Source organism: Trichoderma gamsii, assembly GCF_001481775.2.
Source record: "Trichoderma gamsii strain T6085 chromosome Unknown Scaffold_45.2, whole genome shotgun sequence".
Taxonomy (NCBI): domain Eukaryota; kingdom Fungi; phylum Ascomycota; class Sordariomycetes; order Hypocreales; family Hypocreaceae; genus Trichoderma; species Trichoderma gamsii.
In genome coordinates, this window is record NW_020171382.1 from 79,524 (window position 1) to 93,250 (window position 13,727).

At 49.6% G+C, this 13,727-nt stretch overlaps 5 protein-coding genes across 5 annotated transcripts; 4 read left to right on the plus strand and 1 right to left on the minus strand.

Moving 5' to 3' along the window:
• Positions 1 to 435: 435 nt before the first annotated feature.
• On the plus strand, positions 436 to 2,381 carry TGAM01_v209340 (hypothetical protein; the record flags this gene model as incomplete). The annotated part of the gene is made up of 2 exons (XM_018805840.1): positions 436 to 864; positions 936 to 2,381. 2 exons carry the CDS (start codon positions 436 to 438, stop codon positions 2,379 to 2,381), a joined length of 1,875 nt encoding a protein of 624 aa, XP_018661030.1.
• A 536-nt stretch (positions 2,382 to 2,917) lies between these two features.
• TGAM01_v209341 (hypothetical protein) lies at positions 2,918 to 5,317 on the minus strand (the record flags this gene model as incomplete). Its single annotated transcript, XM_018805839.1, has 1 exon — positions 2,918 to 5,317. The coding sequence occupies one exon, from the start codon at positions 5,315 to 5,317 to the stop codon at positions 2,918 to 2,920; it is 2,400 nt and encodes a 799-aa protein (XP_018661029.1).
• A 2,103-nt stretch (positions 5,318 to 7,420) lies between these two features.
• On the plus strand, positions 7,421 to 8,663 carry TGAM01_v209342 (cytochrome P450; the record flags this gene model as incomplete). The annotated part of the gene is made up of 3 exons (XM_024550538.1): positions 7,421 to 7,619; positions 7,676 to 8,217; positions 8,286 to 8,663. The coding sequence occupies 3 exons, from the start codon at positions 7,421 to 7,423 to the stop codon at positions 8,661 to 8,663; spliced, it is 1,119 nt and encodes a 372-aa protein (XP_024404714.1).
• A 2,431-nt stretch (positions 8,664 to 11,094) lies between these two features.
• Positions 11,095 to 12,006, plus strand: TGAM01_v209343 (peroxisomal D3,D2-enoyl-CoA isomerase; the record flags this gene model as incomplete). Its single annotated transcript, XM_018805838.2, has 1 exon — positions 11,095 to 12,006. One exon carries the CDS (start codon positions 11,095 to 11,097, stop codon positions 12,004 to 12,006), a length of 912 nt encoding a protein of 303 aa, XP_018661028.2.
• A 489-nt stretch (positions 12,007 to 12,495) lies between these two features.
• Positions 12,496 to 13,420, plus strand: TGAM01_v209344 (hypothetical protein; the record flags this gene model as incomplete). Its single annotated transcript, XM_018805837.1, has 3 exons — positions 12,496 to 12,522; positions 12,601 to 12,678; positions 12,770 to 13,420. 3 exons carry the CDS (start codon positions 12,496 to 12,498, stop codon positions 13,418 to 13,420), a joined length of 756 nt encoding a protein of 251 aa, XP_018661027.1.
• Between the last annotated feature and the right edge of the window lie 307 nt (positions 13,421 to 13,727).

A 13,727-nucleotide genomic window follows, 5' to 3' on the forward strand; every position in this document is an offset into this window, starting at 1 on the left:
TTGGCCCCTCGGACCCTTCGACAACGCCTGGCCCAAGTTGACTTTGATCGCTCCGTCGTAGCCTGGCGAGCTGTCAGTGGACTGAGGACTCAGAACGGCCTCTGCTCTCGCCAAACTGACCTGACATAGCCGACTGGACGGACTGACCTGGCGCCAAAATTAACACAACCTGACGACGGAAAAGCCGAAGCTCTCACCAACTGGTCTGAGAGTTGCTCCTCAGGAAACCGAGATCAAATAATAATAATACGCAAACTCGGTTTCCTGCCGCTGAAGCTTTCCCTACTTACCAATCGCCCCTTCTCTACAACTCAATCCTCGACACTCGTTCAACTTACTCTGCTCCATTTAAAACTAGCAATTTCCTTTTTCATTGTTTTCTTTTCCTTTTCCTTCTTACATGTCATTTCTCTCAGTATTATTGAAAAATAAAAGATGCATCGATCATCTACATCCCCCCTTCCTCCCCAAGGCATGCCCCGGTCATCGAGCGCCGCTGCCATCAACAACAACAATAATCCCAAACTTCGCCCACAGCCCAGCTCCAGGATAGTTCGGGGCCAAATTTCCAGCCCAATTCCAATGCAAGATCCGCTGGATAAGGAACTGTACATGAGACCACACGATACCGGAGCCTCTGGATACGCACCGCCTCCGCAGCTCAACTTATCCAAGCCCTCCATGGAAACCTCCCGGCCGTCAGCCGAGTTTGCTCGCCGCCGTATCTCTTCAACACCTGAGCGATCTAGATCAGTCCTCCGAACGGCTCTTAGCAAAATATTTGGCCGCAAAAAAGCTCCCCGGCCTATAACACCTCTAGCCTCTGCTGATTCGGAAGACGAAAGGCAAGATTCGCACTTCAGTGTAAGTCTATCACTCTGCGAATCTAGTGATTTATAACTTTCTGTGGATCGTGTATTGATGCAAGCAAACAGGATAAACAGGATGCTGCGAGGGATTCCATACCTGCGCAAAGGATACCTCCAAAGAAAATTGAAACGTTTCCCATCTCTGAATATGATCGAGCCTTGCGCTCTCATTCCGTTGGCCCCGAGGATGTCATGGCCATTCGGAGCGCGCGCAGCCCAGTAAACGCCGATTATAGCGGGCATTCAAGGAAACGAAATGGAACTGGCAGTGATGCCCATCCGGCCAGTGCGCGCTGGGTGAAGCCAACCGGCCTGACTCCGCGCCCTGCCAGTACGACTGACTGGGGTAGCAGGCTGGTTGATGCCAGCCATGACCCTGAAGAGATTGGCCGTGCCGTAACCACTGGCCTCAAGCGCAGATCAAGGAGCTTATCGTTTATCCCGTTGATCGAAACCGCGGATGCTCCCAACATCACACGACGCCGCAGCGATGAATTCCCTCGTGGCTGGCGGGAAAGTTATGATCAGGAGCCCGCATCACCGATATCATCGACTGCTCCCGACGGCGGGGATCGGCGCACCTTTGTTAGCCAAAAGTCCAATGATGAGGCAGAGCTAGTAGACGAGATTGATTCGCCGGTGAAACCTTTTACCTTTTCGAATATCCCTTATATGGCCGAGTTTGCCGGTACTGCGAGCATGAAAATTACAGATGCGGTTGGCTTGGAGACGCGGATTGGCCAAGTCGAAAATCGTCTGAGTCTTGTGGAAGGTCTTTTGACGCATGCCCGTCAAGCATCTCCAGGCGATGGATTGGCAAACGACTCCTCTGAACGATTGGCGCCGCCCATGCCTGCATGGTCATCTACCTTTTCAACGGCGGTTCGACCATCTTCTCACTCTTCTGCCCAAGTTTCTGGAACATCCAGACTCTCCTTTGGCGAGATACCGACCTATACACGATCAGCAAGCCAACAAACATCAAAGCAGCCCATGTTTGCAGCTCCAACCCTATCCAAATCTGTGCCGACCGGGTCCTTTCTCATGGATCATGAGACCTACAATGCACTCGTATCAACAATGGAGAGCGACAGAGCTGCTCGACTAGCACTAGAGGCACAGGTCAAGGAGCTCAGTCGACAAATTGGTCGCCTTTCCAAAAGCATACCCGCAACTCGTGCAGCCCAAACAAATGATGAGGTAGCGTCCCCGTCCTTTGGCCAGCCACCAGTCTTGGATTTTGGCGAAGATGAGGAGGAGGACGACGATTTGAGGACAAAAAAGGCTCGACGAAGCTTCAGAAAGGCTCAGAACGAAGATTCCGGCATTGGAACCGAATCCGGTGACAGAGACTACCCCGAATCGTTTGCTACCCTCAACGACGAGCATCACAACTCCAAGGCAGATCTGCCATTTAGCTCACCCGATGCGATACTGTCGCTTTCTAAACTCACAACGCCGCATTTCATGGCACACCCCGCATCGCAGCAAACCGTATCGCAGCCATTTTAAATCGGAATGAGTCTGGATTGCAGCCGGAGAGAAACATTAGCATATGGTGTTATTGAAAAGTTGCTAGCGCTTCATTACTTGTATATTATACCCCATTCAAACGATGTCAAATATCGTCTGAAGCTTTTGACTATAGCATTTTATTCTTTGAGGTGTTGAAAGGCGTGGGCCAACGGAAGTTCTTTTGTCAACAAGGGTTTGGGAGGGAGAACTGGAACAAAATATCATCATCCGGTACGGGGAGGATCAAACCGTGCTTTATATACATTAGACTATTGCCAGAGAAAATTGACTCGGCAATTTTAAGGGAATAAGTAAAAAATTTATTTCTAAAAGCGTGGTATTCTATTGTGAGATGTCTATGGGAGAGTGGTTTTTGCCAGACGTATTGGTCTTACGACTTATACTGTAAGCTCTCCCCCCTTTGCGCCGAGTAAATATTCTTTCTTTTTTTTCCTTGTCTCCCGGTATTCATAAAAGATATTGGGCCTTTCGACACCTATTCAATTCGCTACTCCTAAAAATGAATCACATCACTAGTAAGTCAAACCATCTCTGAGCCCCCAGCTGCCCACCAGAGCCATGGACTTTTCGTCTCCAGGGGCCAAGCGGTCATCCTGCAGCGTATCAGCAAGGCACGTCCAGGGATCTCGGCCTCCGCCCCATTTCAGCAAGTTCTCCTTTAGGCGCTCGCCGTTCTCGCGGCCAATGGCGGCGCCGTCCTCGCCGGCACGGAAGACGACGCGCCATACTCGCTCGGCGAGCACGCGGTCGAAGAGGTAGCTGTAGTAGGTGCTGCCGTAGCTGTGTAGGTGGCCGAAGAAGCCCTGCCAGCGTGTCTCGGGGGGGTCGCGAGGCCCGTGGGCGAAGCGGCGCTGGATGTCGTGGAAGGCGGCTGTGGAGTCGAAGGAGGAGGAGGAGGTGACTTCTGGGGAGTGGTAGGCCTGGTCGACCATGGCGAGGAGGATCTGGTGCTCGGTGTCGATGCCCTCGAAGCGCTTGGAGACGCGAATGCGCTCGGCGACGAGGTCGTAGGGCAAGGGTTTGTCGGTCTTCCAGTGGCGGGCGAAGAGGGAGAGGACGGTGCGGTCGGCGGCGAAGTGCTCCATGAGGGTGGAGGGGAGCTCGGCGAAGTCGGTGGCGCAGCGGGTGCCGGAGACGTTTTGGAAGGATGTGCGCGCGAGGATGGAGTGGATGGCGTGGCCCATTTCGTGGAAGAGCGTCTCGACGGAGTAGAAGGAGAGGAAGGCGGGCTCTTTGGCGTTGTCGTTTTTGGGGAAGTCGCAGACGAGGGCGATGGTGGGGAGCTGCTTCAGGGTGCCGTCGTGCGTGGAGATTTCCATGCCGTCGTTGGCGGCCTGCTCGGCGGATTCGAAAGCAGGTGTGTTGGGGGAACTGAGGTCCAGGCCGGCTTCTTCGACTTCATCGGGGAGGATCTCGCGGGAGCAGCGGACGGTGAAGTGTGCCGGGTTTGGCGACTTTTGCGGGCGGTAGAAGAGGTCGCAGTACAGGACGGCGACTTGTCCGCCGTTGTCGGACACCACGTCGAGGCGCTTGACGTCTGGATGCCAAGTTTCGCCTGGGAGAGTCTCTCGCGGGACAAGGCGGATGCCGTACAGGCGGTCGAATAGGCGGGATAGGCCTTGGATGACGGTGCCGACGGAGAAGTAGGCCGTGAGATGGTCATCGAAGCGGACTTTGGATCGCATCTCGGCCCTGATCTGCTCCATGTAAAAGTCTCGGTCCCAGGCTTGAAGGGTGGCATCCTGCATAGCGAGTCTCTCGCGCTTCTTCTGAGTTAACTCGCCAAGTTCGTGCTGAATGATGGGGGCATTGTGGTCTCTCAGGGCAAGTAAAAATTCCATCACTGAGGCGGGCGATTTGGCCATCATTCGGTCCTTCAATGCCATGTGTCCGTGGCTCTGGAAGCCGGCGAGGTTAGCCAGCTCGGCTCGGAGCTTCAGCATCGTCTCCAGGAGCTTGATTGTCCGGCCAGATGCTCTTCTCTGGGCGAGATATATTTCCTTCCGGGTCTCCTCATCGTAGACGCTCTGCAGGGCGGCCGCGGCCTCGGGGCCGGTTGTGGGGATCGAGATGTTGGACCGGGTCTTGAGCGATGCGGCGAGGCCGGGGTATAAGCCGTAGAAGCGATGAGATGGCAGCGTGACGACTTTGCGCTCCGGTTCCATGCCCTGGACAAATGCCGAGCCGACGTCGCTAATGTGCGAGGAGAGCTCAACGAACTTGTCTCGCGCGGCTTTGGGCAGGTTGACGGCAGACTTCATGAAGTCGAGCTTCAGAAGCTCTGCCACTTGCTTCTCCTCCTCGGACCAGGTCGAAGTGACCTCGGGTCGGGACATGGCCTCCCCCAGCTGGTCGCTCAGTCCCGTCATGGTGTTGAGCTGGTTCATGTACTGGTACACCATTGACCAGGCATCTGCCGCAGCCTGCTGGAAGCGCACGTCGGGATGCGTCATGCGGACGAAGTCGGCCATGTCGAGGACTCGGCATAGCAAATCGCTCAGCCGGTCGAGATCGCGGACGAGGGTTTGGTACTCGCGGGCCGTCGACGCCGAGAGCACGCGGTGGACAATCTTGGTCGCTCTCTCCAGGTTCTTCTGCGCAAAGGCCAGGAATCCATCGGGGCTGGTCAGGTAGCGGTTCTTGAACAGGCCTTGGCTCTTCTTCAGGCTGAAGCTGGCAAAGGTTCGCCCGGATGGGGCGTCGAACAACTCGCGGAGGACCGCATCGTCGTGTCGAGAGCTTGTGAAGTGGTCGAATGGGAGCTTCGCAGAGTCTGTTGCCGGCGTCGCAGTCGCAGTTGCAGTCGCGGTGCTTGATTCCCATCGGATCTGGTTGAGGTTTTGCTTCCCTTTGATCACGCGACGAGAGCATCGGGTGCAGACCCAGAGGCGGGAACCTCTGGAGCTAAGCATTGTTGGGGCTGGAGATAAAGACGGATGCTGGATGCATGCGAAACACTAGGTTTTCTCATAATAAACATGCGCGACGCATGGTCAAGGGGCGATTGCAATTGGGAGCTGTGACGAGACAGGAAAAATTCAAGGTGGGAGGACGATTTCGGAGTTGCGAGGGGCGGGTACCTCCAGGATGTACCCGCGAGATGCCGAACGCCGGCTATATCTGGAAGATGCCCCTCCAATTGAGCGTTGATGAGAGCGACTTTGCTGCTCAACTACACGTTCAAAAATAGTTTTACCTTGAGCGTTGAAAATGATTCGAGTGATTCTTTCTTAGTGCCTTGAGATAGTGATTTATTATCCAATCGATTGTTCTTCATTTATTACAAACCATGAGCCCCTCACTCCGCGTTTCCGGAGTCACTTACACAGATGGAAGGGATCGCTGGTCTCGTGCCGTGCCGCTCAAGAACAAGGTTGTTATCTTAAACTCCACATTTTCTTGAAAAGTGATCGAACTATGGTCAATAATTGTTCGCATCAAGACGGCTCTTTTAAACCGTAAATACCGGGCGTGGTATTGTTAGTGCTCTCGTCCTACAGTTTATGGCCTCTATCTCGCATCTCAGCTTGAGTTAGAGACACATATCTTGCCTTTTATACGCCAAATTACTTCAAACGTTTGAAGTTCATTACCCAAAGCAGAATTCGCTTCTCATTGGCTGTTGATCGTGGGATTAAGGCTTTTCAATAGCTAGCTAACAGTTCAAACTATGACATGAAAATAACCAAGTCAAACCAAACACTCTACCAGTCTCCAAATGCGGCAAGCCAACCCTCTCTTATGTCCAAGTCTAAACATATTATTAAGCTGCTTTGATAATTCAAAATAGACTCCTCAAATAAGATCTCAATCGAATCGTTGAATACAATTAATCAAGATTAATAGCTTCAACATCTTCAACTGATGGGTCAATTAGGTGCAATCTCAATGTAGCCTCAATATAGCGTGCCCTACAGACCGGCCAATAGATTCTGCTACTATACTGCCAGATAATGAGGTTTTAGAATTAGCACACCCTTATCAAACTCAGCCAGGCTCAGTTCCAACTCCTGCTGCGCATATTGACCACCTGTCTCCTCGATATCTTGTCGCAATGTCTCCGGGATTTCCTGATCAGAAATCCCGGTCAAAATCTCCGGCCACGATGCCTGATCAAGATGCCCGCCCCGAAATAGCCTCCGGAGTCTCATATGCGAACCCACAATGCTAGGGACAAAGGGCTTAGGCTTGTATTTAGCCATCCTATATCTAGGTATGCTTCTCCAGTACGAGCTAACCAAGTCAGCCGACCAAGTAGACGAAATCAATAGTCAGACAAGCCGAAGGTAGCAGCGTCATCTCTGCAAAAATCAAGCTCTATATGCTCGTTCTAGATAAGGCAACTGCCTTTTCAGCGGCTTTTCCCCGCCTAAGCTATTAGCGGTACTAAATATCCGCAGATACATCCGTAAATACGAAAATATTGACTTCCGATGGCTCATCGGCAAGCGTACACAGGCATACGATGAGTAAGGAAATCCAAGATAAGACTCATGTGCAGTAAATTACGGCATTTCTCAGACCAATAAGAATATACACACCTATATGTGCTCATGTTGCTGCTTATGCATCGTTCCAGTTATCCTATCCGTTTCGGTACCTGTTCCTCCGTATTGTGATTGTGATCCACAGTGGTCACGCCGTGTAAAAGAACGAGATATCCACGAAACAGAGTGTCTGAACACCAGATAACGTCTTGCGGCTCAAATAAAACTGCGGACTACGAACTAAATAAGATTTTAGCGCTTATTTGAAACAATATTGCGAAAAGAGACGTATGAAAATTCGACACAACGATGGGCATCCTGCCGAAGATGCAATCATGACTAAAGTAAGCATCACATGTGAAAAGGCTGCACACCTATCATTGTACAACTTGAGTTGATAGGTAATGAAGAGTAATTAATTTTCTCATCGTTGGCATATATAGACAGTGCAAGTTAAAGAAAGAAAATGAAGATAACCTAAAATCAAGCTCTATCACTGCATTTGAATGTGACTTATAACAAATAACAATGTTTATCTTTGTGCTATTATTTGGTGGACTTGCCCTTTGGCAGGCGGGAACAGCGATATACCATCTTTGGTTTTCACCTCTCGCAAAGTTTCCAGGTCCCAAATTGGCAGCAAGCACTCTTCTCTATGAATTCTATTATGAAGTCATATGCAGTGGACAGTATACACGCCATATTGAAAAGATGCATGAAAAATATGGTTAGAGAGTCTTAGAATGCTGGTGACTTATAAGAGGCTGACGATAGTATCTGCAGGACCAATTGTACGCATTAGTCCATATGAAGTGCATATCAAAGATCCTGATTTCTGCGTGGAAGCATTTTCTCCAGTCAAAAAGCTGGACAAATATGGCTGGTGGTATAGAGTCTTTGGTGGACCTGGCGCAACCGTCAGTACCGAACATCACGATGTGCATAGAAGTCGACGCGCAACGTTCAAGAACCTACTATCTCCAGTCGCTGTTAGAGGCTTCGTGCCCACCATTCTTGAGAAAGTGAAGCAAGCTGGTCTCATCATGAGCCATCACGCTCAAATGGGAAGGCCGGTAAACATGTCAAACTTATATCGGTGTATAGCAGCGGATACGGTGTCGGCATATGCTTTGCCAGCTTCGCTGAACTTGCTTGACTCTGAAGATTTGGGCGAGGAGTTTCAATCTGGCTTGAGATTGTTCTTCGAAGCAGCCACTACTATGAGATTTCTCGGATTCCTTCAGCCCCTAATGATGATGATGCCCGATATCATTTTCAGGCGATTGTTGACTAACCCCGCGAAATCGTTGATAAAACTTATCAGAGTGAGTAATTCAAGATTCTGCCATTACACATTGGGGCAATGGAATATACGTTTTGACAAGTTGATTAGAGATTGGAGGCTTGCGTTGATGAGACGATCCAAAAGCCATCCGACACGGGAAAATCACGCTCATGCCTTATTGAATGTATCAATTCCAACACCTACAGGGAGCCTGGGGCCTTCCATGAACGTTTACTGCAAGAAGCAGAGCAGTTTATTGTTGCTGGTACCGAGACGACCGGCTACGCATTATCCGTGACTACTTTTTATATCCTTCAAAATGTGGATATTCAAAAGAAGCTACGCCAAGAGCTTGTCGACGCGCAGATCAGCCTAAACGAGCATCTCGACATCACAGTCCTTCAGAATCTGCCTTACTTGGTTAGTTATTCTCCTTTGGGTAACCATATGGATATGGAATTGGAATTAGCAGTAGCCACAAGCTGACATGTTGCCGAATTCGTAACTTTAGTCTGCGGTTATTACGGAAGGGCTTCGGTAGGGTCACACGAGCTCACACAGTGCAAAGAGCTGACTGAAATGTGCTGACATCTCATGTGCCCCCTTAGATTCGCTCATGGTGTTGGCTCAAGGCTGCCCAGAGTAAACAAAACTAGCGACGTACAATATCGGCAATGGCGCATACCTGCTGGTGTATGTTGAAACTGCTTCTTCTTCTTCTATCCCATAATGACTGTTCGAGATGGCTAATTAGATATGTGATATTGAAAGGTGCCGGTGAGCATGACATCCAGGCTTCATCATGAAGATGCGCAGCTCTTCCCGGAACCGCTCACTTTCCGTCCGGACCGGTGGCTCCAGCCAGACAGCAAACAATTGAGAAAGTATCTCAGCCCATTTGGCCTTGGGTCAAGGATATGTCCTGGAATGCAGTAAGTGAAGGCAATCGTCTTGCATTGAAATCCGAGAGTTGTGGGCTGACACTGGGCCAAAACTTGTAGCTTAGCATTCTCTGAAATATATATTGCGATTGCGTATATATTCACCCATTTCAACGTGGAAAACAGTGGCACGACGAAAGATGATCTTATTTCGGTTCACGATTTGGGGGCGCCATTTCCCAAACGAGATTCCAAGGGGCTCCAAGTAACTCTGCAGCTTAGATGAACGCACCTGTTGGGGGACGCCTGCCCTGACATCCCCAGTAGCCGGAGGAAAGAGATCCCACCAGAGGATATATACCTAGACAGCTATTCCCATAGATTATTGCTTATAAGAATCAAGTCTTTTGGATGTTATGTTTACGCCTCTGACGTCCGATATCGTATAGACCGCGTGAGAGGATCTGGCTCCCATCTCTGTTCCTTGCTTGTCCCCTGCTAACACCTGTTGAGCGAACAATTGAGAACAGAGTATATAGAATAAAGTATATATTATCAGAATTACAATCTAGAACTCGTCTTAATCCACAACCCAGACGCCTCCAACTTGACTTCTTCTCGTCCTTGTGTTTGACCCTTGACAGGCTCTATCTGAACAGCTTGTGCCCTCATCCAATGCTTCCGTCCATTGTATGCTACACACCATGACTTCACTATCAAAAGCCCTGGAGTCCGGACTGGGCGTTTGAATCCCACTTCGAGTTTCGATGTCAACAGAGTTCTCCTGACGTCGTCAATCTTTTCTGGATCAGTCGAAAAGTGCACAGCCAATGTATGAGCCATGGCTTCGTCAAGAATAGTTGACAAGAGCCCGCCATGTGCGGTTGACGGATGCGAGCAAACACCCGGACTGGATAATTCAAACAGGGTGATTAAGTGCGGAGGCGTATTTTCGTAGGAGTGTATAGACTTTTCTTTTGGACCTGTGGTAGGATTGACCTCTGATACTTCTACCAATGGTGGAAGAGTTGCTTTCTTTAGCATCAAGCAGTATGGTATCGTCGATTCTGTTGCGAGAGTCTCAGAAAAGAAAAAGTCTTCGCCGCTGGACTTGCGGATTCGCCCCCAAAACGGGACAATCTCATAGTCTTGTGACTGCAATATGGGGATGAGATAAGACGTTTTAGAAAAGTGCTCCATTATGCCACCAATGAACATAGAATGCATACAAGGTAGAGCTTGAATTTCACTGTATATAGTGAGTTTATAAAGTTTCTGATTAGATGTTGTTATCGTATAAGTCTATGTGACTATGTATGCTCTTGCAGTCTTACACACACACTTATAAGTGTTTACTAAACATGTAGCTTAAATGATGGAGGTGATAATATTGGCATAAATACCGTTTTTGGTCGATTACACAACATAATACTCCATGGGCACGGAAGTCACTTCTCTTTACACAACACGATCTATTTTATAACTACCGAACTCATAGGCTATGAATTCCGGAATTCGGAATATGCGCATCGTTCCGTGCGGGCGTCAATATTGACGTGTAAGCAACGGGGGCTGACGAGTTCTTTTCTGCTGGTCAGAACATGCACACCCCGCAGCCATCATATATTTACTATTCACAGATCCTTCCGGAGCTTTGCACAAATCTGTAAGAGCAAATTTATCCGATAAAAGGGCCAATGGGCTAATGCATGATGGAACAGACTATCGAATAAGAAATGCGCTACAATAATGACTTTGCGGCTGAGTTGCGCCAAGTAAGATCGAAGAATGCGTTCGTACACGCTTAGGAGATCCACAGTAATACTTTGGTCGCATACAATTCAGCATGTGCTTTTTTATCACAACTTAGATAACTAAAATAATTTAATTAGGTCTAAGTCCAGATGTCGTTACACTCGTAGTTCCAGGTAATGTCTGTACTTGTGCTATATCTACTAACCTGATAATCGCCCAGAGCCTGATTCGCCCGAGCTCTTATCCTCATCCCGCTATTGTCTTCTGTGAACCGTATAAAAATGGCGAGCAAAGCTATCAATGTTGATTATAAAGGGCGCATTGCTGTAATTACCCTCGACCAGCCTGAAAGGCTGAATTCTTTCAATGAAGAGCAATTCTATTTTCTAGGGGAGTGTTTACGAGAGATAGCAAAGCACGATGAGGTGGCCATCACTCTGCTCATTGGGACCGGCCGGTTCTTTTCATCGTATGTCATGTTACTTATTCATCCAGTCTCAGCTCAATTTGCTTTCTGGTATCTAACCCGGTCATCAACTCTCTTTAGCGGCGCGGATGTGTCTGATCTGGGTAAAGTAATGGCAGCGCCAAACCGCAAAGACATCTTGGCGGCATCGCTGTTCAACAACATCGACCTTACTCGGGCGTTTTATACGCACCCCAAGATTCTGGTCGTGGGACTTAATGGCCCTGTTGTCGGGTTCCCAGCGGCGCTGATCTCGTTTGCCGATTTCATATACGCTCGCCCTCATGCCTACTTGCTTCTTCCATTCTCCTCGCTTGGGTTTGCAGCCGAGGGCGGCGCCTCACGTGCGTTGCGAGACCGCCTCGGAGTAGCAAAAGCAAAGGAAGCTCTGATGATGAGCAAGCGTATTCCATCTGAAGAGCTTTTGGCATGTGGATTCGTGAACAAGATTCTGCAGCCGCTCTCACAAGGATCGAACGCGGGTGGAGCTGACCCGTTGGAATTCTTGAACCAAGTTCTCAAGGAGCTTGGTAAAGATCTCGGGAGTCATCTTAGCGATTCAAGCCTGTTGAGTATCAAGCAACAGTTTTTCCAAGATGACAGACGGGCATATGAGCATACAACTGTGCAGGAGGCTTATACGGCCGTGGAGAAGATGTGTGCTGGAGTCCCGCAAAAGCAGATGCAAAGAATAGCCGCCGCGAAAAAGATGAAGTCTAAATTATGATTGGTGATTGTACGAAATAATCATGAAGGATGGATATTAGCATCCTAAAAAACGTTGAGTTTTGCAGACAAGAAGAGAAGACCAGCATCAAAAAGAAGAGGTAGCTGTTCTGAAGGTCATAAACTCGAGGCCTAGGTATAGATTTGCTAGAGACAAACATGGTTACCAAGACGACAAGCTATGCCAAAAAAAGAGCAGAAAGAAATGTGTGTACAACTGATAAAAGTATCAAGTAATACTACTGAGATAATTACTCCTATTACTCAAAATTTGAGAAAGCACGTAGTAAAACAACGAGATCAAGAGAGCATGCTCGTCTCTTGCATTTCCCCATTCGGCAATGACCTGGCAAGCCCCCGGGCCGGAATTTCTCTGCGCCGCGCTATCAGTCGGAATAGAGCGGGTAGGGACAAGATCCGATCGCATGAGCGCCTTTTCCAAAAATACGTCGTTGAAACTTCTCGAAGCTCGCCAGAACCGCCTGCAATCATGGCCGCGAGAGTGCTCCTGCAACGGGTAGGCAACTGGAATCCGATATTCGTTTCTTCTCAGCAGTATGTGCGGGTTAATTGACTTGTCTTTCTTTTGATTTAGCGCTTTGCGCCGCTGGCCGCAGCCGCCCTGGGTGGTATTGCTTTTTCTCCAGCGGTCGCCTTTGCTGAGGCTCCCAAGGTATGTTCAAATGGTAGAGAAGACGGGACTCTATTCTTTTGCCTCCTCTTCTCTTTATAGGGCTACGACATCCTAATTGTAACTCGAACAGAGAAAACCCATCTACGATGAAGCCGAGCACTACTCCCCGCTGCCCTCAGCACCATCACCGCCGGCGATTCTCCCGAGCCAGCCCATCCAGGACAACAACAGCAGCAGCAACAAGGACGAGCAGCCATCCTGGACCCCTGCCCCTACCGACCGCCTCGCCGTCCAGATCGGCCGCGCGCGCCTGTTCCTCTACGACGTCGCCGTCGCCGCCGAGAACAAGGTCAACCAGACCGTCGACTCGGCCTTTGACCTCGAGCAGTCCTTCACCCGCACAATCGCCTCCCTGGCGCCCCCGCGCGAGAGCGGCGAGAAGCTCATGCCCGGCACCATCTACGTCCTCGTCGCCGCCATGGCCGGCAGCATCCTCACCCGCAACCGCAACATCGTGCTGCGCGCCACCGTGCCCTTCGCCCTGGGCGTCGGCGCTGGCTGGACCGTGCTGCCCATTACGATGAGGAACGTCTCCGACCTGGCGTGGAAGTACGAGCAGAAATTCCCCGCCGTGGCCGAGTCTCACGTCAAGCTGCGCGAGGGTATCCAGAAGACCATTTCGTTTGCCAAGGTCCACAGGGAGGTGGGTGTACAGTACGTTGACGACAAGGTCACTGATGTGCGGGAGGCGTTGGAGAGCTGGGTTAAGCAGGGAAAATAAAAAATGGGGGGACGGGAAACATATACGTGTGTTAATAAAAAGCGATTGTACCAATACATAGAGATTTTTTTGTTGTTAAAAACCGTTTCTTTTTCTACATCTCATTCAGTTCACGTGGAACACTCAAAACGGCTGAGACGGGATAAAATGGAAAGAAAGGACTCAGATGGGCATGAGGTGCTGGTTGGAGTAGTAACAGAGATATTTCGGACTATATAAATTCATTTTCAACCTTAGATACTGCAGCTGGGCTATATATCTATGGCCATTGAGGCATATGCTATTGGTTATATCTACTGTTCATTAG